This window comes from Prorops nasuta, unplaced genomic scaffold (assembly GCF_024137725.1).
Source record: "Prorops nasuta isolate Cenicafe-Biocafe unplaced genomic scaffold, Cenicafe_Pnas_1.2 PNAS00033, whole genome shotgun sequence".
Taxonomy (NCBI): domain Eukaryota; kingdom Metazoa; phylum Arthropoda; class Insecta; order Hymenoptera; family Bethylidae; genus Prorops; species Prorops nasuta.
In genome coordinates, this window is record NW_027116830.1 from 247,862 (window position 1) to 269,715 (window position 21,854).

The 21,854-nt window shown below is 40.5% G+C and overlaps 2 protein-coding genes across 5 annotated transcripts in view; one reads left to right on the forward strand and one right to left on the reverse strand.

Annotated features, from left to right (window-relative positions):
- Positions 1-49: 49 nt before the first annotated feature.
- Positions 50-4,818, forward strand: Cbp80 (Nuclear cap-binding protein subunit 1). 2 transcript variants are annotated; one of them, XM_066743793.1, is made up of 9 exons: positions 50-191; positions 533-1,001; positions 1,077-1,743; positions 1,815-2,020; positions 2,081-2,184; positions 2,258-2,672; positions 2,735-2,990; positions 3,063-3,176; positions 3,252-4,818. In XM_066743793.1, exons 1-9 carry the CDS (start codon positions 143-145, stop codon positions 3,363-3,365), a joined length of 2,394 nt encoding a protein of 797 aa, XP_066599890.1. In that variant the 5' UTR covers positions 50-142; the 3' UTR covers positions 3,366-4,818. The 2 variants fall into 2 exon arrangements, with proteins under 2 accessions (XP_066599890.1, XP_066599891.1); XM_066743794.1 differs by lacking the exon at positions 50-191 and having other exon boundaries at positions 678-802; positions 885-1,001.
- A 151-nt stretch (positions 4,819-4,969) lies between these two features.
- Tet (Ten-Eleven Translocation (TET) family protein) overlaps positions 4,970-21,854 on the reverse strand; it is a 46,650-nt gene continuing 29,765 nt past the window's right edge. For 2 of the 3 annotated variants that reach the window (XM_066743789.1, XM_066743792.1), the window contains 8 exons: positions 17,067-17,304; positions 16,754-16,983; positions 13,903-16,588; positions 13,443-13,618; positions 12,953-13,306; positions 12,651-12,878; positions 12,420-12,574; positions 4,970-12,315 (listed from right to left, as the gene is read on the reverse strand). In XM_066743789.1, coding sequence (XP_066599886.1) covers positions 9,720-12,315; positions 12,420-12,574; positions 12,651-12,878; positions 12,953-13,306; positions 13,443-13,618; positions 13,903-16,588; positions 16,754-16,983; positions 17,067-17,304 — 6,663 coding nt within the window. In that variant the 3' untranslated portion in view covers positions 4,970-9,719. The remainder of the gene's footprint in view (positions 12,316-12,419; positions 12,575-12,650; positions 12,879-12,952; positions 13,307-13,442; positions 13,619-13,902; positions 16,589-16,753; positions 16,984-17,066; positions 17,305-21,854) is intronic. The other variant, XM_066743790.1, reaches the window with a different exon arrangement.

Consider the following 21,854-nt stretch of genomic DNA (forward strand, 5'->3'; position numbering starts at 1 on the left):
TATGAAAGTGGGAATGGGAATTGGGAACGGGAAGTGAAAAGAGAAAACGTTGAAAAACGTGATGGCCGTGGTATATGGACCCACCGCAACACTCTTTCTTTACGACGACTTGTATGTTTGAAAAGTTACTGCGGGTGAAAATATGCAATCACTGAGTCGAAGAAGGGTTCATGAGGAGGATGATGGATATGGTTAGTATAAATTTATGTATTAAAATGGTCTACATCGATTTTCCTTCAGCATAATTGATGATTAAGATATTTCAGGCATTAAAGGCGTTTTTTCTAATCTTAGGAGCGGAATTGATACAGAACAATGAAAACTATAACAGACAGAGTATTAAACATAAGAATATTATTGCTTGAAGATAATTTCTTCTACAAATGAAATAAATGATATTCTTATGTTTAGTATTGTGTTTCTTTTATTTTTTGTTGTACAGAGTCCTTTACTGTCAATTAAACTTGCATACCATTGTTATTAATATATGTATATAATTTTAAGTATTACAAATAATTATTTTTATTTCAAGAACGGGCGTACAAGAAACGCCGTCGAGTATCCGAAAATCAGGAAATTGAGGACAGGCTTGAGTCTCTTATTCTGCGTGTTGGAGAAAAATCCACATCATCCCTTGAAAGTAATTTAGAAGGACTAGCTTCGGTTTTGGAAGCAGACTTAGGACTCTTTCGTAGTAAGATATTAAGAATATTGACTGACTGTGCAATTAAAATGCCAGAGAAATGTACAATTTATACTACATTAGTTGGCTTGCTAAATGCAAAAAATTTTAATTTTGGTGGTGAGTTTGTTGATTATATGGTAAAAAATTTTAAGGACTCTTTAAAAGCTTGCAAATGGGATGTTGCACGATATTCTCTCAGGTTTTTAGCAGATTTAGTAAATTGCCACGTCTTATCTTGTGGTTCTTTAATGCAATTATTTGACAATATGTTAGATGCAGCTAATGAAGATGGAGTGCCTCAAGTGAGACGTGATTGGTAAGTGAATTATATTATTAAAGAAATTAATATATTTAAATAAATACAAAATATAAAATGATTTCTACAACACAGGTATGTCTTTGCTGTATTATCTACTTTACCTTGGGTTGGAAGAGAGTTATATGAAAAGAAGGAGCAAGAATTAGATCATTTAATGGTTACAATAGAAATATTTTTAAATAAACGAACTAAAAAACATCAACCAGCATTGAGAGTTTGGTCCAGTGACACACCTCATCCTCAAGAAGAATATTTAGATTGTTTGTGGGCTCAAGTTCGTAAGCTTAGACAAGATAACTGGGCAGAAAAACATATTCCTAGGCCTTATCTTGCTTTTGATTCAATTTTATGTGAAGCTTTACAGCATAACTTACCAGTTATAATAGCTCCACCACATCATGAATCTTATCATTATCCGCTTCCAATGGTTGTTTTCCGTATGTTTGACTATACCGACTGTCCTGCAGAAGGTCCGCTTTTACCAGGTAGCCATGCAATTGAAAGATTTCTAATAGAGGAACATTTGCGCCAAATTATTAGTAACCATTTTTTTGAAAGAAAAGATTGTTCTGCACATTTGCTAAACTTTCCTTATAAAGCAAAAATTCCATTAGATTATTGTATAGTGGAAGTAATATTTGGAGAATTGTTCAGGCTACCTACTTGTAAGAATTTAGAAATCTGTTATGGTTCAATTTTAATTGAACTATGTAAATTGCAGCCTTCCACTATGCCTCAGGTACTTTACTCTCACAAGTCATCAGTATTTGGCTTTAATTAGAAAATTATAATTTGTTATACTCTTTTTAGGTCTTGGCTCAAGCAACAGAAATATTATTTCGTCGTATTGACAGCATGGCTGCTACTGCATTTGATCGTTTCGTATGGTGGTTTGCCTATCACTTAAGTAACTTTCAATTTCGATGGTCCTGGGAAGACTGGGATTCGTGTCTACAAAGAGATGCCGAACACCCCAGGCCAAAGTTTATTCGAGAAGTTTTATTAAAATGTTTACGGTAAGTTAGTTAATGAATCTCTATATTGAATACTGCTAAGTGTAATATTTATTATTTTAGGCTATCATACTATGATAGAATTCGTGATATGATGCCAGAAACATATGCGGAATTAATCCCTATTCCTCCTGAGCCAATTTATAAGTATACTTCTGAAGGTGCTAGTGAGTGTTTTCATATTTTTTAGTAAAATGCGCCGTATATATTATATTAAATATATCATTTCTTTTGTTAAAGGTTCCCTTCCAGGTACAACAGCGGCTCATGAATTAGTTGTCTCAATCAGGCGAAAATGCACGCCAGAAGAAGTCATAAATGTTTTAAATACATTACCTGGCCCAAGAGAAAATGAAGAGGCAAACAGTTTTAATCCATTAAAAATAGATGTATTTGTACAAACTTTACTAAATCTTGGCTCAAAAAGTTTTAGTCATAGTTTTGCAGCAATAGGAAAATTTCATTATGTCTTTAAAGTCCTAGCTGAAACAGAAGAAGCTCAAATTTGTATTTTGCGAAATATGTATGCTTTGTGGAAAAATCATTATCAAATGATGGCAGTGTTGACAGATAAATTTTTAAAGACTGGAATTATTGAATGCAGTGCTATTGCTAATTGGATATTCTCTAAGGAGATGTTATCAGAGTTTACAAAGTAAGTACTGCTTAAAAAAAAGTAAATTAGTACGTCAATTATATACATTTGTTTTTTTAAAGGCTTTATATTTGGGAAATTCTACACTTAACTATAAGAAAGAAAAATAAGCACGTAACGAAACTTACCACTGAGTTGACTGAAGCAAGAGAAAAGCTAAGAAGAGCGGAAAGCAGGTCAGGGTCTTCTTCAGAAGATGACGATAATAATAAAGAAAAGAATAGAGAACGACCTTCGGAAGATGTTGTGGAAAGAATGGAGGAGAAACTAGAGGCTGCTCAGGCTGACCAGAAAAATTTATTTCTTATTATATTTCAGGTAACAATTCGTTTACCAATAGTTTAATATAATTTTGTGAAATATAAATTTGATTATTGTTACATTTTTTAGCGATTTATTATGATTCTTTCTGAACACCTTGTACGTTGTGACACGGACGGTATAGACTATAACACTCATTGGTATAAATGGACCATTGGAAGATTGCAACAAGTTTTTCTAACTGTAAGTTGTTTTCTGATATATAATTAAAATGGACGAGACTGAATTTCTTTAGCTATGTTTTTATTTTAATTTCAGCATCATGAACAAGTTCAAAAATATTCAGCAACATTGGAAACTCTTTTGTTCACCCCAGATCTAGATCCACATATTCTAGACGTATTCCATCAATTTGTCTCTTTACGAGCTTAAAGAGTTTTACAACACTTCATAATTTTTTCTTATATGAATTCATTACTATTAATATTTTAAATTAGCTTTAAAGCTTTAAACTCAAAATGTAGACTTTAAACAATGATTTTTATTCCATATTCTTTCCAACTAGAGAACATCATCAGTTTACGATCAGTTTTAGTTCTCCGATGCGCAAATTGCTTCTGTTTGGTTATAATATAACAGCCATTATATATATTTACGTTTATCTCTGTAACTATTTATGATGTTCACATTTTTCAGAAGACATACGTGGGTGCAAATAGTAAGAGGTTTCTAACTAGTCTTATTCAAAAATTTCGTATCTGCCATAATTACGGAGATACAGAACTTCTGGTGTATCTATGCTTTGGAGCGTTGTAGGCAGCGGACTCTAGGCACATTCACGGAGGACACTAATAGAACTATTAACGTTACTGCCCGCAGAAAATGACTGGAAATGTATGCGCAGTAGTGTTGATAGCGCTAATAGTACGTTTCGCGAACGCGCCGTGTATAAGCTAGTCACTGTCCTTACACAAAATATCTCGACATAAAAGTAAAATTGCAAATGAGGCTTTCTAAGTGAGCCATCTTACTTATTTTTTGTATATATATATATATATATATATATATGATAAAATTAAAAGTATTTATACGAATGTACAATGTAACTTGAACATAATTTAGGGGGAAAAATATAAAAAAATTGTGGAATCACTAATATTTGTATGAAATTGCAAAATTTAATCCTCCGTCTGTACACTAAGTTTGTTTGTGCAATAAGTCAGAAACATGAAAATGTATTTTAAAGATTTTTGTTAATTTTACATAAATTTTAAAACAGTAGTATAGGGGACTGAGCTTCTAAGAGACTTGGTGTACAGACAACATTGGTAAAATATAGTGTATGTACACAACTATACGTACACTGATCCGCAACGTTCCTGCTCCCGAAGAATTGATGTTAAAGGCATTTTAGCTAAGAGAGTCTTTCGTTTTCTAATCTGGGGGTACTAAAATTAGCGAAAGCCATTTTGCAGATGAAGAGTTAAACAATGTAGTTAGTATCAATTAGGATGTTTTACGCAAGAACGGCAGGATAATTTACTAAAGAGGACTTAGTTTATCCACGCGAAACGGTGATGTTCTTGCGCTGGATATAATGTAACAGAGCGGTTTATAAATTTAAGCGAAACGATGATTCTCGTGTACTTTTAATGAAATTTATGTAAGGAAGGAATGAAAGAAAAGAGAGTGCAGCAGGGAATGAAAGAAAAGAGAGTGCAGCAGGGAATGAAAGAAACGTATAAAAGTGTTTACTCATAAAAGATTCTTGTATTTTTCATTTCTCTCTTATGTATATTCACAAAGGACAATTACATCGGACTTATACTGTATTCTTGTCTAAATGTATTCTTATGTCAATAATAATTATTGATAGCTATCATCACTTAATGCATTAAATATGTTTATTATTCTACTGTATCCCTAAGCATACTGTATATGTTCATCGCTCAAGCACATCTGCACGTATCGAAACTTTTACTCGAGTTTAACGTACTAACATCTTTACGGCACAGTAATGTAACTTTGTTTCCTTTCGAAAATGAGTCTTTCTTTTCATTGCTTCGCTGTTCCTATCACGCTATTCGTTTTCGACCATCGAACGGCGGAAATGAAACGCTTTACATTGTATATATTCAATAAAAAACTTATAGTTTAACTTACGATCATTTACTTCGTCGTCAATATATTAGATTTTTCTCCCGCTCTTTTTATAAATAAATATTCATAAATAGATCGGGATCCGGCGCGACGAAAAGTCCTCTGAAGCTGATTTGATTTCGATTGATTGGGGAAAGACGAGTACTACCACAACTACCACGAGAATATAATAGTGTCTAACTTTTGGCCGCAGCAGGATCCCAGATTTGATTAAAAATTTTCTTTAGGAATTTTTATTTCATCTTTAAAAATATATGTACACTTGGTTAGTGTGTATACGTAGCGCATCCAGCGTATCAACTTCCTTACGAATAGATTTGTCGTTTCTTTTCATTAGATATAAGTAGAATCTCTTGATATACGAAAAATGTAAAAGAGTGCTGAATCGGAGAACTCGTATTATATTTGATAAATAATATAAAAAGAAAACGTATACACACTCACGCGCGCAAATAAACACGTACACGCACGCATACACAAGCACGCAAGCATAAAATAGATTGGGTGAGCACGCGCGTATCTGGATAAAAATCACCAGGTACGTACGTGCGCACGTGCGTGCCGGAAGGAAGAAGCGCGAAATATGCAATGGCGAACATTTTGGACAACGCGTCGTCCAAGCATCTCGCGCCATTTCCTCGCCCTTGATCATCAAAAAACTACCACTATATGGATAATGTAATTTTTACTCTTTTTCTCCCTATTATAATCTGTTTTATAAGGCGGACAATTTTATTTCTTGAGACATGTACATCGACTTATTTTTGTTTTTCCACAATTACGTATAATCCCTATAAACTACCCTCTTAAAATTTCTCCCCTTCGTTCCTCCTCCTTTCCTTCTTTTTTTATGGCTTTTCTCATCGGCTTTTTTCATACAAAACAAAATGGCATCTTTTTGGCATTGGAAGAAAAAATACATTTTCAACTTGTTCTTATTTTCGTTCGCTTTTATATCCAAACTCTTATACGCTTCTCTTGTATACAACACTCGTTGCTCTTTCTTTCAAATGCTCTCGCTCAATATCATATATACTCTCATCATTTTCTCCGCTTCTCTCGCACGCTTTGATAGTGTTCTTTTATATAGCTATTACAAATATTTTATCCTCTAATTATTAGCTTTAATACTATTTTGGCATCGTCGGTTCGAATTTCCGAGTTATCGCTTTGTAAAAAAGGAATCGCCGGGTTCTCCCTGAATTCGTCAGCTGGAAGTTACGCGCGGGGTGTCAGGGCCGGTTTTCCTGCAACTATGCATATGGAAGCCAGTATATATATATATATATATACACACACACACACACACACACATATATATATATATATATATATATATATAGCTTTTGCTCCATACAAGTGCGGTAGGGTTCCGTCGCCACGCGATCTCCATAAGGCTCGGCGGTATCGGCACACCCATCGTCGAGAGTCGCGTTCCTCCCACTGACTATATACGGACAAACGTGTGAAATACGCGGTTCTAATATCTATAATATATAATAATAATAATATTTATCTCCGAAGATCGGCTTCCGACGATCGGCGTGCGTAAACTGGAGTGCAGGAAACGATGAAAAATACCTTTGGGTATATAACGTAACGCTAGCAAAGTAGTGACGCGAACGAATCGAACAGTTATAATCAAACGAGTGTCGAAAAAGTAAGTATGAATCCAATGCTAATGACGAATGATGTACCGGGACCGAGGATAAATAAGCCACGATATAGACGTATACAACTTTACAAGGAAATTAATCGCGATCGGAGTTTGTATATATATATAGCTGCAAAATCCACGAAATAGAATCTTTTATATCGTTTCGTTATAGTCCGAAATCTGTGCGAAAATTGGCGTATTGCTTCCAAACTGAATGAAACTCGAATAGCTTGTTTGGTCTGGCTCCGAGAAATCTCTACAATTCCTACGTAATCGTTACGTATCATATGTATATGCTATATTGATTGCATTACCACACGTTTCTATATGAAATATCCACAAAAAACCTGATAAGCTATAACTATATGTTCGCCTCTCTCTCTCTCTCCGCATAGCATCGAACTCGCCACACAATATATGTAAATATTTTTCAACTATTGTTTTGTAACAACTTCATTCGGGTATCACCGGAAATATAGCTCTCTTCTTTAACGCTAATAGACTCGAAAACTCTGTTAATGGAGATGATTTTTGAAGCTGATTCCGCTTGTACTCTGGTGATAGTCGCGCAGCGCATTTCATGTGATTCGGAGGACGTGAATTGCTTAGTTGTACGTTTGTCTTTTCCCTCCTTCCTTCCTTCCTTCTTTTTCATTTTTTTTTTACTCTCTCTTCACCTTCTTACTCTTTTTTTTCATTTTTACATTTCTTAAAATCAAGGAAGATTCACCGAGGATAAAATAATGAGGCTATGCGAAAGAACTTTTTTTGGTCCTGCCTTACGACACGCGATCGACAATCGTGATCCTGATAATGATTAATGACGCATGGATATAATATAGTAAAAATTTAGAATAAATTATTAGCTTCAGCCTGGATGAAAATATCGAGTACATTTTCACTACTGCCATTTGGTTCTCGAACCATGACACACATGGATGAAAGATATGCATATGGCTCTATTGTGTAACATCATTGGCTTTTTACTATGAAAAACTGATAAGACCACATCAGGAGAATGTGTAGCCCGCTAAAAAGTACATAGTAATATAATAACGTTTTGACAAACTTAATTAATAAATAATTCATTAAATTAGATTATATTATTAATTATTACTCTTATCGATTCTAGAATTATTATCATCATCATTATCATCATCGTCATTATTATTGTTGTTGTTGTAATTTTAACGTAGGGTGCAATAATAATGATTGATCATATATATATATATTAGTGAATTCTTATAATACTCCGGTAGGCGAGGGTCGATCATATTTTTATTCGTTAGCTCGAGGATCGATCATCACTGGCTAACATTGGAAAATTTCAAATGATCTACGATTACCCTACTACCCATGTCAATCGTCCTTTCGTCTGTCAGTCAGGTGTCAATTACAAATTACATAAATTCTTATGCTTGCTAAAATGAACGTGACAAAAGATTACATGAAGAAACGAGGGACAGCTTTAAAATCATAAAAAGTCATCAGCTAATATATACAAAAATTTAAACGACATAAATAATAAAAAAATCTACAGAAATCTTATTTTTCACCTTGGATTCATAACACGAAGCATCATCCATCTATCTCTCTAACAATTCGATTTTAATGTCATCTTGGATGCATATAGCCGTTCGGTTCCGAATCTTTAAGGTCCTAGATAATAATGATGGGACCTTTTAGTCACTCCGCGTCTCTTTCTCTCTCTCTCTCTCTCGGCGCGTCTCGTTTAGGGAAAAATACTTTGTACTCGATCGACCGATGAAGGTCGAGTGGTCAGTATCACGCGCGTTTGACCTTTAATGCTCCCGTTCTTTCTCTCTAACACATACACACACAAACATGCACACACATACGCTTCAATCATACACACGCAATTCTATTTAGTACATAGGCATCGATACAAACGCGTGGATGTTAAAATAAATACGAAAAATAACAAGCGTAATATACAAAGGCGGTATGAGAAATGAGAATTAATTAAAAACTTGTAATTAATTTAAGACTTGAGATCATTTTCGTGTCACTTGCCTCTCGCGAGAAGTAGCCTCTCGGGCTATTGGTTTCGTTTGTGCAATAAGCAAAGATTGCCAAACTAAACGTTTAACGTCCGAATGTGCAAAAACTGACGAGCATTAGTTCCATTGTACAATTTATAAGAACCTTAAAAAGTTTATTATTGAACTGCGTGAGAAAGTCAAAATTAAAAACTATTCAGCCCTTAAACATGATCGGATTGTGTTGTGGTGTATCAAGGGGTTCGTCATCAAAGTATCGACTAGCTAAAATTATGGTGCTACAAACACGAAACTGTTAAAATTACTTATAAGTATACAGTCAATTACGTCGTTAAAAGTCTCTCGTATCAAAGTCTTCGATAGACTCGGTCTACCATAAATGATAATAATCGTAAAAGTCGGCCAATTTTCTTCTCCAGTTCGGAGTGTGATTTTCTCCTGTACTCCTTCCTCTTGTCTCTATATCTCGAGTATTACGTTCAGCTTAATCAGCTACAGTATATGCCCGTCGCATTAGAATCATTTGTATCGCTGATACGCAGCAGGTATCATCCGCTTCGCGCGTTATAATTAATGCTGACTTTTGTGCTTTTAACAATCTATCATAGCCGTAACAAGGATTTGTATAAAAAAGGGAAGCCCCGAAAAAGTGGAAAAATCGCACGTTACTTTCCTTCTAATCTCACATTCGCGCTAAAGGGATACAAAAATGGCAGTGCAATTTCTTCCTCACTGCATCGCACAATATTATACCTAGAGATGTGTCTGATCAAATAGTGTCACCCTCTATCGAGAAAAGGCGTTTTGTACATTTTGCCAAACTGACGCAGCGCAGAGTGTCCAATATTCCTTTCGTTAGTCTTGCAATGACATGTTGATATTTTTGTGGATCCTGTCTTCGGAACCGGTTAAAAGTTCTCCAAAATGGCGGCGGTTTACAATGGCTAATCATCCAGTGGTTCCTCCTTCCTGATAGGGTCCAGTGATCATGCAGGGATGCATTGGAAAAAGGGTAGTCCACGTCATGGTTGTGTAGGTCGGTGACCTCATCATAAACTGCGAGCTAGGCACGTTAGGTACGTAAGGAAGTGTCAATGGTTCTCCAGTGATAGTGCTACCAGGGCTGCTTGTTGCTTGCAATGGCTTTTTGGATAAAATGGACGAAGAAGAAGAAGAAGAAGAAGAAGAAGAAGACGAAGATAACGAAGACGATGTAGATGATGCTGACGTGGTGGTTGGTAGCGGAGAGGTAACAGCGGAAGAGGAACCGGAAGTCGTAGTAGCAGCAACCCCCAGCTTCCTTAAACGCATCTTCTCCTCCCACTCATCCCAGCCATGCTTTGGTCTGTTAAGATTGCGGTGCTGATAAAACACCAAACTGATTCTCGTCGGGCTCAACTTATTCGGTTTTTTGAGAGCTGTGGTCGCGTGCATCTCGTGCTTCGCGCATTCGAACAATACACTACCATGACCCAGTGCTATGGCGACACCGCCAATTTGGGAGTCCTTGAAGCATTCCTCATTGTCGGAATAGTCGGCAACTTCGCCTAGAGGCTCCGCTTTCGGTGGTGCTTCCGGTAGTACTGGATAATAGGGAGATGGTCCATAAATGTCCCATCTTGGCGGTGGTCCTTCCCACCTTCCCCATGTAGCATTTAGACCTTGGTACGGTGGCATACCTTGGTAAGAATATTGAGGCGACGCGAAGCAATCTCGATTTGGCTGTTGGTACAATTGCGGTGGATAGTGGTCCGTGGCTTGAGGATGGTAGGCTTGATGGTAACTCAAGCTCTCCCAAGAGTTGGGATACGGTTTGTCGAATACCGGGTATGCGGGGTAGCCATATTGTGAAAAGGCACGGTGATTTATAGCAGGAGCAGCCTGGAAATCTTGTACTTGCTTCGCGTCACTGGGCCAACCAAGATTCGAGCTAGCATTTGACTGATCTTGACGAAATTCGTTTAGACCCTCTCTCTGTTGGGATTCATTGATGAAACGACCTTGAAAACTGTGCCTGTCGACGAAATTTTTAAGAGGTTCCTGGGGTTTCAGGAAGGTTCTAGGAACAGAGTGTTGGTACAGGTTAGCGTCCACTGGCAGATTTCCTTGATTGGCTCTGGATGGGGGTCTACCTTTGGGAACTCTGAACGGTGATGGTTCGTTTGTAGTTTCCCAATTGTTAGGACTGGATTGTTCTATGGCATGTGGTTGTCTCTCGGACCAATTCTTCGCTTGTTCTTGGCGCTGAATATTTCTCCCTGAATTAATGGATGGTTCATTGTGAAGCGATGGGTGCTGATTTACTGGTCTGTCTGGATCAGTGCACCAAGCGTTCCAGTTGTTTGGAATATTTATCTGATCATGATGTATCGCTGGATATTGAGGGGGATAATTTTTTTGTTCGATAACGCGCGAGTTTGACTGATCAGGAATCGAAGCGAAGGACATTGGACCATGCAGTATGAATTCAGAATTGGGTGTACCTGGGATGGGTGGTAGTAGCTCAGTTGTCAGTTGATTCGGATGCATTTGAGGCGACTGAGTTTGCTGGTACTGCATTTTACCAGTTGGTGATTTTACCAAATGTTCTGCCTCGCTGTAATGTGGCATGGTATTGTGAAATCTTTGATGAGCCGAATCTTGAACTTGTCTAAACGAAGGCAGTTTAGTTTGGTTATCGACGTAAACTTGCGGTGAATTTCTCAAGTTGGTAGAGGTTTGGCTGGTTTTGGGTGAATTTCTTTGATTGTCCAGTGGAGAGTGTGAATCATCTACTCTGAGAGACACGTTACCATGTCCTGCTTCATAAGAGTTTTGGTAATTTCTTGCCGGAGATGATGGATGGATGTAAGAACCATCCGGTGTAGTCGGATATCCAGAGCTTCTCGGGGACGACATTCTTTGGTCAACCGTCGAAGAGCAACTCCTTGGAGAAGCTACGAAGGTCTCTCCCGGATTAGGATGTGAATTTCTGGGAGAAACAGGATGACCTCTGGGGGAGTAGCTATAAACACTCCTGGGAGAGTCCATTGTAGAATTTGGTAGATTTCTCGAACCCGGTCTATGATCCTCCTGTACGACGTTTCTCGATACAACATCATCGAAACTCGTGCTATCAGGGTCAACTTTAACGTCCCTTTCCGCACCACCAAATGGATATTCTCCCCAATGATTGAGCCAGTTATTTTTTCTCTGATCGAGCCAACCACTTCTGCCCCATTGCTGTTCGCCCTGATATCCCCAACCTTGGTACATGGACACTGGACTATCGAGAACAGTCGAAGACACCTGAGAACTTTGAAGCTGAGCATCCATTCCTTCGAACATCGAAGCCATTTCCAGTGAAACCTGCGGATCTCTCATTGCTGCTCTACCAGATGGATCGTGTTGCATCGATACTCGAGGTTCTGTTATTTTTTCTGTCATACCTTTTGCCGAATCCTTCTTACCATTGGTTGCATCAGATTCTTCCTCTTTTCTTTTCTTACCGTGTCGTCTGCAAGGCTGGAGAGGAACTGATCGAACTCTGACTTCGCATGGATATCTATTGACAATAAAGAAATTCGTGTGATTAGATAAAAGGGTTCTATTTACAAGCAATTAAGAACCTTAACTCTGCAAATTGTTAAGAGTGCTGTATATACTAACTTTGTCAAAACTTCAACTGCACCAGAACGAATTTTTTCTTCTTGACCTTCCTTTGAACCAAACTCATCGGTGTCGTCCATTACGTACAGAGGAAGCACGTGTAGCTGTTCGTCCTTTGGTTTCGATAAAGATCTATGCTTTGTTAAACTAACTACCTGAGGAGAGATAAAAATTCTATTCATTTAGCGTACCGAATAGGAAAAGATGTATCGAGTCTCTTCTTGCACTCACCACTGTGCATCCATTGTTCATATTATGAAGATCCCGATGAGAATGGGCGCAAAAATCGAAGCAAGCAGTTACACCAGAAAAGGGTCTACCAGGTTTAAAGCCCAATCGACATTCACTGGCTTCTCGTTCGAACTGAGTTTGATTGTTGAAAGCTTCTGGTGCTAGACTCAAATAAAGTGGCGATAAAAGCGTTGCCAACACATGCATCCTTTCCTCCACTTCTTGTTCCTAAATGCAATAAATCATTTAGCCTCGTGCGATAAGGTTTACAGAAGTTCCAGTGCAAAAGTTATGATTCTAACCTCCGAGCGTACGGACAATCGAAATTTGCGGACAGTCTTGCTTCTGGCGTACTTGCAGCCATTGTAGTACATCGACCACGAACAGCCGAAGGAGAAACTAGCTCCGCAGGTTTCCGGATCGAGGCCTTGACAAGCGCAAGTTCTAGGTTCGTTGGTTCCACACCTTCTAGTTGTGGGCAAACCGAAGCGATTCAATTTTTGACTCAAGAGGGAATAAATTCTATTGGCTTCGTGAGTTGGTACCCCTTCCCAGGCCACCATAGCGATGACGATCCATGCTGTGGGGCACTTGTGCCCTTGACGATGCTTCACAATGGATAGGATCTTCTCATCCACACTGGATCGTCGTATTATCTGAATAAAAAATATGACGTTAAAATTTATGCTTTTTGATAAGCATGCAGCTATTGAATCGTTAAATAATTCTTGATTTTACATATATATATATAAAAGAAATGGTAGAGTGGAATGTAAATTGAAGTCGACTTACCCACTTGGCCATTGGACATCCCTGAGTGGTCTTGCCCTCCTTCCCAGTGTACACGACCTTCTCGAATCTTATCGCGCTTCCCTTCAGGCCTGTTCGTCGTTCAAGGTCATTGCGAAGGTCGAGCAGGCTCGCGGCCGCTCCAAGGTGCGTGTAGTACGAGCCGGGCTCAGGAGGACCTTGTGGTTGAACCTCATTTTACTTAAGAGATCGACGACGTTTCAACGAAAGGAAGCAACAGAAGCGGAAGGATTTTTGCCATGTATGTAGTCATAGCAGCGAGAAAGGGGCTCTTTACGAATTACTCCACTTCGGCTCACTGGTATTGCTCATTATGTTTTAAGGCTTTTTGTACTTTTTACTTGGTTTTTGTTTACGTTTATTTTTCATTCGTGTAGGAATACTCGTGGTTAGTGTGTTCTCTCAATGTTAGTGTCGTGCGGAATACGCAATAGAAACTCACATTTATCGGCGGGAAAGCAGTCGCAATCCGGAACTTCGGTCCTGACATTGTTCTTCAATTTGTCCAAGCGATCTTGCAGCTTAGTGGTGGAGGTTGCTGAAGCTGCGCTACGCGGACTTTGTGGGTCTTCGGATTTAACATCGGACTTTTCTGGTGAGTCGGCCAGCATCTCGTCCCTTGTTTGGAGACCTTGACAGCAGCCCTCCTTAAGATGTTCCGGAGTTGGCTGCTCGGTCCCACCTCTCCTGCAGCACCAGGAACCAATACTGGGCGACATCTTGGCGGGACCACCGTCCCCACGAAATTTGTAATTGGAATCCTCCAGAGCTGCTTCGTCATTCTCGCGTTTGATCTCCTTCGAGCTGTACTCCTCGACCTTCGACGTTGAAGAATCAGCGGTGTCGGATATTGAGCAAATGTATGGATTCGAAGCTTCCTCTTTTATATCTTGACCGATGTCGTAGTTTTTACCTTCGGATCCGATTTCCTTCGACTGTTCCACATGAGCTTCAGACCTGATGCTTTCGTTTCTCTCGTTTTTATCGTCATCCCTCTTGATTTTTCGGATGTTTCCTTGAACCTCGCTTATGCATGATGTTTCCTGAAAAAATCTGTCATCGATCTGGCTGTTACATCGTTCTTCCTTTGTTGACCAATTTGTATCTTGATGTTCCACATCTCCTCCGGTATTTTCTTTCTCGGCAAGTTTATCTTCAGTGGCGAATTTCATGAAATTTTCAATAGCGGCAATTCCCGTTTCCGGAAGTGCGTTATCGTTCATATGGTTACCTCCTCCCGTCCACTCCCATAAGCCACCACCTTCGGGCAAACTATCGGCCCGAGGGTGGTGGCTATGCAATAAAAAATTACCGGTCATGTTCTCGCTTGCATGTGACATCATCATGCCACCCTGATTCAAATACTGTTGGTCTGACCTTTTTTCTTGCATTTTCTCGTTGTTTTCGTGAGAGTCTCGTATCCGATCGTCTGGAGGAAATTCCCCGTTCGATATGTTATTGTTCCCAACGTGCTGAGAAGGCATTTGATGGTGAGTTAAGTGATGGTCTTGGTGATTTATTTGATGTTGCTGCAATTGCTGATGTTGATATTGCTGGTGCTGCTGCTGTTGTTGTTGCTGTTGATGCTGTTGTTGCTGCTGCTGCTGTTGCTGCTGCTGCTGTTGCTGCTGCTGCTGTTGCTGCTGCTGCTGTTGCTGCTGCTGCTGCTGCTGCTGCTGCTGCTGCTGCTGCTGCTGCTGTTGCTGTTGCTGTTGTTGCTGCTGCTGCTGCTGCTTATTCAATATCATAGACTTCAATCGGCTATTAAGATTCACTCGATTAGACTGATATATATTATCTTGAGTCTCCTGATTCTCGGAGTACTCGTTCGATTTGTTATTGTCAACGCTTTGCTGCTGCCACGTAATTCTTTCTCCCGAGTTCTGCATATCGTGCTTCGTGGTTTGTTGGCCCCACGTTGGCTGATTTTCCGACACAGAATTGGGCGACCAAGATATCTGATTGTCCATTTTATTTTCTTGAGAAGATTGACCTTGCCACGTGGTTGGCGTTCTTCTAGGACTAGGCTGAGTTTCGGACCATTGTTGCTGCGGTTGCTGACTGCCATCGCTTTTAATGCTGTTTGGCGACCAATTCGGTTGACTGGTTGGCGTATCCGGCCAGGACATCTGATTAGAAGGCGTTAATCTTGGATTTTGCTCCAGTTTCGTTTGCTGCGTTTGCCACTGGGGCTGAATCTGCTGATTGGACGCGGACAATCGTGGACTCTGTCGCGTCGAGCTTTGTTGAGTCTGCATTTCCGGGCTGCTCTGCTGCCAATTGTGCTGATTCGCCGCGGACATCCTCGCGTTCTGCTGCGTGGAATTTTGCTGGTGCTCCGACAGCTTTGGCGATTGCGGAGGCCAACCCTGCTGCGAAGTCTGTACCTCTCTCATTTTCGGGCTTTGCTGCGACCAGTTTCCCTGAGACTGTTGCTGAGTCTGTTGCTGTTGTTGCTGCTGCGCATCCGTGCTATCCTGCCATGCCTGCGGTGTCTGCGGTTCCTTGACACTTCCACTTTCCCAGCTCATGTGGCTCGCTGGCCTTGGCAATTCAAGTTGTCCCTGCAGTTGCTGAATATTTTGTTGTTGTTGTTGCTGCTGCTGTTGCTGTTCACTCTGCTTCATATTATTTTGTTGGTGCTTTTGATGCTGATACTGTTGCTGCTGCTGTTGATTCTGTTGATGCTGCTGCAGAGTGTTGTCAGACCAAGTCATGTCATTATTTACATTGTTGATTTTCCCATTTGTACCCGTATCGGACCATATATGTCGCTGACTAGTATCGGACACAGCTTGCTGCTGCCGTTGGACGTGTTGCTGTTGCTGCTGGGGCACCTGAGTCTGCCATTGGCTCTGCTGGTTTTGACCCATTTCTATGTAGCCTGGATATCCGTTAGAGCTGGGTAAACTCTGTGGGTCCTGTTGAAGTGGATACCCAGGCATCCCGTTTCCCGATACATTATTTGCCGCGACAGCGGCGAATCCTTTGACCTGGGTATCACCGGTTGGCGTCTGAGGCGGTTGTGGCTGTTGCTGATTGTTTTGCTGTTGCTGTTGCGTATCCATGTGAACAGAACTGCTGCGACTGTTGGGAGTGGTCGAGGGCGGTGGTGCCATCGTCACGTCCTGAAAAGAGGATCATTCGATCTGTAACTTAAAACCGACGCAGCGTTTAAAATCAGAGAACAGGAGGAGTCTTTTGTGTTAGGCGCTAGAGCAATGCAATAATTGATCGGCTCCTCCTCGATTAAATATTGTTTCATATAAGAGATTGGAAGGGGAGATTTTTACCTGCTGCTGATAGCCATTGACGTAGTCCTGTCTCTCGTAAACAGACTGATTGGGGGTGGCTGCGGGATCCATGAATTGACCGTTTAGCGGCCTCTGAACCGTTGCTCCGGCGGTTTGCGCCACAGGAGTCATCGGCGAGGGTTGACCCGTGATTACGTATTGTCCTGCTGTTCCCGCGCGTTGGAACGCCGACTGATCCGTCGTGATGAACGCTTGCTGCTGATACGTAACTGCGAAACAAATTACACGACGATTAAATCGCTGCATGATTCACCTTTCGCGTGTTACATTCTAATTGCTACAACAAGTTTACCTGGTTGAGGATGGTACGGCGTTGCGGCGCTGTATTGGGTGTGGTACCTAAGCTCCTCGAGCTGATTTGGTCCAGAGATTTGTCCCAAAAATTGTTGCGGGGGCCAGGCTGTTGGCGTCGTCTCTACGGCTACCGTTCCCACAGGTCCCACTCCCTGGTGCCACACGGTGTTCCCGAATCCAGTGGCTGGACGGAAACCAGTACCTGTATCGCCGTAAAACGGCATAACTCCGGGTGACTGAAATATTAATTATTTCTTAAGTTAGTTTCATCCTTTTTAATGCTTTCATTTTTTCATCATTTTCTTACGTTATATTTTTCTCAGTGTATAATAACATGCATAGGCGAGTTAAGAGGAGGAAATAAATTTGTGGGGGGAGAAGGAGAGAGAGAGAGAGAGAGAGACGCTTCGAAAAGAAAGGGATAAGCCTTGTGGCGCGGCACCGATGGAAAAAGAAAAGAACGAAACACACAGAAACGAACTGGCAACCTCGCGATCTGCTTCTAAAGCTTCACAAATGTCCGAAAAGACGAGCTCGAAGCAAAAGTGGTTCTCAATCGTATCCTACTTTCCATGTGTGTGTGTGTGTGTGTGCGTGTGATTTAACTTTCACTTTAAATCCATTCGCACTATACATGTATATGGTTGTTGATAAAATTAAACTTGGATTACGAGTAATTGGGGAAATCATTATTTTTATTAGCCTTTTAATGAAATTTAGGTTAGTGCAATAACCCTGGTCCTAACTGCATCCGAGTATATACGAGCAGGGTTTCTCCCTGTTTTGCATGTTATTACGCACGCTACGTATCACGGTTTAATGGCTGACGTTAAATCGCGATTTAATTTCGTCGAAGATTAAACTAACATTTACGGACAGTTCTAACTCAATATTCATCGATCTCAATTGCTTGATTTTCTAGTATCGCTAATCCGGCTAACATCGTTAGAGCTTGGATCCTACGCCACTGGCCGCTCCGAAAATTTCGATTAACTTCTAACCCTCTTCTAAATGAATACTCCAGAACCTCATTTCCAATTACCAAACTCTAAAAAACTTCCTTTTCCGTTCGAAAATCCTTCCGCTCGAGATGAGATAACTTTTTAGGGTACAAAAATCACTGAATATTAACATTATTATCAGTCTGGCAAATTTTGCTCATCAGAATTTTCGCAAAGTTTAACAAACTAATCGCTGTCTCGTCCAGTATGAAATGCGTTTGGAAATCGTAAGTGTGTGTGTTTAATCTGATAGAGTAATTTGCAGGGAAGGGAATAAATTTTGCAGGAAGAAAAGTGAGTCAAGTCGGGTGACGGTTGTTTTGACGAAGGGTCAAGGTTTCCCTGTTCTGTGGGTCATTCGGAATAAGGGAAAATGGTAACGGGCTATCTGGGGTTATATTTGGGTACTGTCACAGGACATCCATTTTATCAGAGTAAGTCACTGACCTAGGTCATGGGAGCGAAAGGATTCTCCCTTTGGGATCCGCAAGGGAAGTGGAAGAGGGGGTGAATGAGTAGGGTTACCCAGGGGGTAAGGCCAAGGGGTCTCGATTCTCGCTTGGCGGGACGCCCGACTCGGTGATATCTCCCACAAACACCACTTCACTTCAGAGACTCCTGTACTTCCTTCTCCTCAGCCTGCTCTCTCGTGACCTTGTGCAATCGCTCAAAAGACACCAACGCTTTCCTCGCTTTAATAGCCCTATACTATTTACCTTCCAGGGTTATCACACTGAATAATGGAAGGTTCGAGAGATAACAAATCCAACACTAAATTAACTCTCCTCGTGCAAAATCTTTATTTATTCTTTATTCCTGGGATAAAGCAGAGAATCGTTTATTGGAACAATGTGCGTTCGGTAATGAGTGGTGAGTATAGGTAATGAGTGATAAATTCATGGCAATAGATATAAAATAAAATGGAACAAGGGTAATCGAGGAATTATCGCCATAATAATTCGCATGTTACGAGCTACGTGCGGTTTGGTGAAACAGAGACAGTTGACTTAATTGAGCGCCACGATGCGTTAAATGGACGCGATGTGACGCTGTCTCACGATAATTGACAATGTTGGTTCGATAAAGGAGTATCGTCAGCTTTGCCCTGGGCTACCCTACGAAACACGCAATTACAGACTAAATCGAAGATCCTCTCAATACACTTTCACACAATTTCTCTCTCTCTCTCTCTCTCTCCCTCTCACCCTCGTAAACCTAAATATTTAAATCCTGCACACATCACAGTTATATGCTCCAATGTTTTCGAATAGCTCCATAAAAACTGATTCATTATAATCTCAAATAGAGCCATTATATAGTTAGTCGAGAGTGCCTTGGAAGTCAATGCCTGCAAGCACGAAAAGTATGTAATTTTTCGTCATTTATTGCCTGCCTGCCTGCCTGCCTGTCAGCCTGTTATGTCTCTCCAGTCAGTCAATTACTAAACGGACAAGGTTATCAAGAGATTTAAGATCCAGTAACGAATACAATAAAGATTGGATAAATTCATATATGGAAAGAAAAATAAAAATATGTGCAAAACTACCCATATCTCGAAACACGTAAATATCACGAGTATGCATGGTTGATCGTTAAAAATATCTGAGATACATTCGCATTGAGTAAAAATGACACTGAGTTCTTAACGACAGCTGGAATTAAGAAAGGCGGGGAGCGGGGCTCGTTTGACTCTCGTTTAAGTTGATCGTTGTTGAGAATATTGTCGAAGGGAACGATCGTGGCTGAGAAGATTCTGGAGAGCAGGTATAGATGGGGGCAGACTGCACGCTATATATATAGAGTGGTTCGACAGGGCAAATATCCTCGTGCCGTCTCGTGTTTTCCCGTGCCATCTCCCTGCACAGAGTCGAGCTTCTCCTCTCTTTCCGGCCTTCTTCGTCCGCCGAACCCCCGACACCCCCAGCCATCTTCCTCCAGAGCTCGGTGGTTCCTGTTCCTGCGGGTATTGATTCCGTTGGTGGCCGGTCACCGCCCCCACAGTCGCCGTCTGCCACTAGTCTGCCTCCTTCCACCCCTTCCACCCCCTTCTACCCTCTACTATACAACGCACCGACCCTCTACTAATATTCCCCGCCCCCTTCCCCATACTCTAATATCCCTCTTCCTCTACCTTACACCCTATTTTATCCCCCCTCCCCTCCCCCCTCTCTCCCTCTTTCTCTCCTCTATATACACCAACCCCCCTACCTTTATACCACTTCGTGCACTGTTACCATTTTGGCAACAGCTTCCCCTCCCCCTAACTCTATACGTGCCTGTGGCAGGAGCTAGGTGTTCCTGGTTCTTACCTCGGTCACGCAACAGCCCAATGTTTCTTTCAAATCGTCGGCTCTTCTCCAAATATCACCGAAATTCGTTCACCAAAAAAACCACAACCCATATTGCTTTTCGACCAATAAACGATCATTGACCGGAAGTATAAACCTCTGTACGTCCAACTCTATGTCTTTGGTACTGATTTTTTTGGAACAGGGGGGAACTTGGCTGAATGCAACGTTGGCGTGAAATTCTGATGCGTTTGATCGACACTCGATGAAACTGAGGTATACAAAAAGTCTAATATTTTATACATATATACATATATATACATATATGAAATATATTTGAAAAGTGACTGGGGAGAGATACAAGAAAGAGCCGCGTGTTCGGTTAGCGTGTTTTCGCGTTCGTGGCAAGTGACCTTGGCGATTACCTCGCGTGTGCAACGGCCGCGGACTCTGCGCGCACCGATTCAAACACCAATACACGAGTCCGAGCGTGTACACGTTTAAACGCAACATGTAAACACGTGGCCAGACTGGTTTGCCCAGTAACCTCGCCGAACACTCAACAGCGGCGTGCCATGCCATAAATGCTCTCCACTACTTTCCTCTCCACTCATCTACATCTTTATGCTCTTCCTGCGTTCAGGAAAGTGCTACTCGTACTTAACGTTGCCAACGTGTAAACATTACCACGTGTTCTTAAACGAGAGATGCTTTTCTCCTCGCTTTTCTACAATTCGGAGCCAAACTTTAAATTCCTTTTTTATTTCTCGCAAGGCTATTAATAAAAACTTTCTCGTATTTCATTGACGTGAAATGGAGCAAAAAAGAGGTCGGAACCTTCTGTAAAAATTGCACTTAATCTCTATAAGGTGTGTATATTCATTATTGTTTTATGGGTAGCCATACTGTTATCTCAAGATAATAAAGCACGTAACGAGTGCAAAGGAACTGGGCCATTCGACAGATAAAACAGCTTTTGATAAGTAGCCGAAGCCTTGATAAGCCCGCCGCCGTGGAAAATACATGGTAAAAACATAACACTGTAGCGAAGTGTATATCGTAAGGCTTCCCTGCAACTCGCTCGAATATTCTCACATTAAAAATATTCTACGCTGATCGATAATTATTTTTCTACGTAATTTTCCAAGCAAAAATTCCGTGAATAATTAAACGAGTACAATTATAAAACGCGTAATTAAACTGTTATTAATTTACATAGAAGAATGCTAAACGCAATGTACAAATCTTTATACAAAAATATAGAAATCTTCAAGCATATTTATCTCTCGAAGTTACCTTGATCGCTGTAAAATAATTTGTCAAAAAAACCTTTACCAACCAATTCCTCTAAACAAAACAAAAATCTGATACATTAAAATTTTATAGTTTATCTCAAGCCAGTATAAATCCGAGTGAAAGTTTTATTTTACCTAAAGACCCGGCGTCTTATAATATATGCAATAAATTTATACGTTTAATTGGAAATTTGCCCATTCT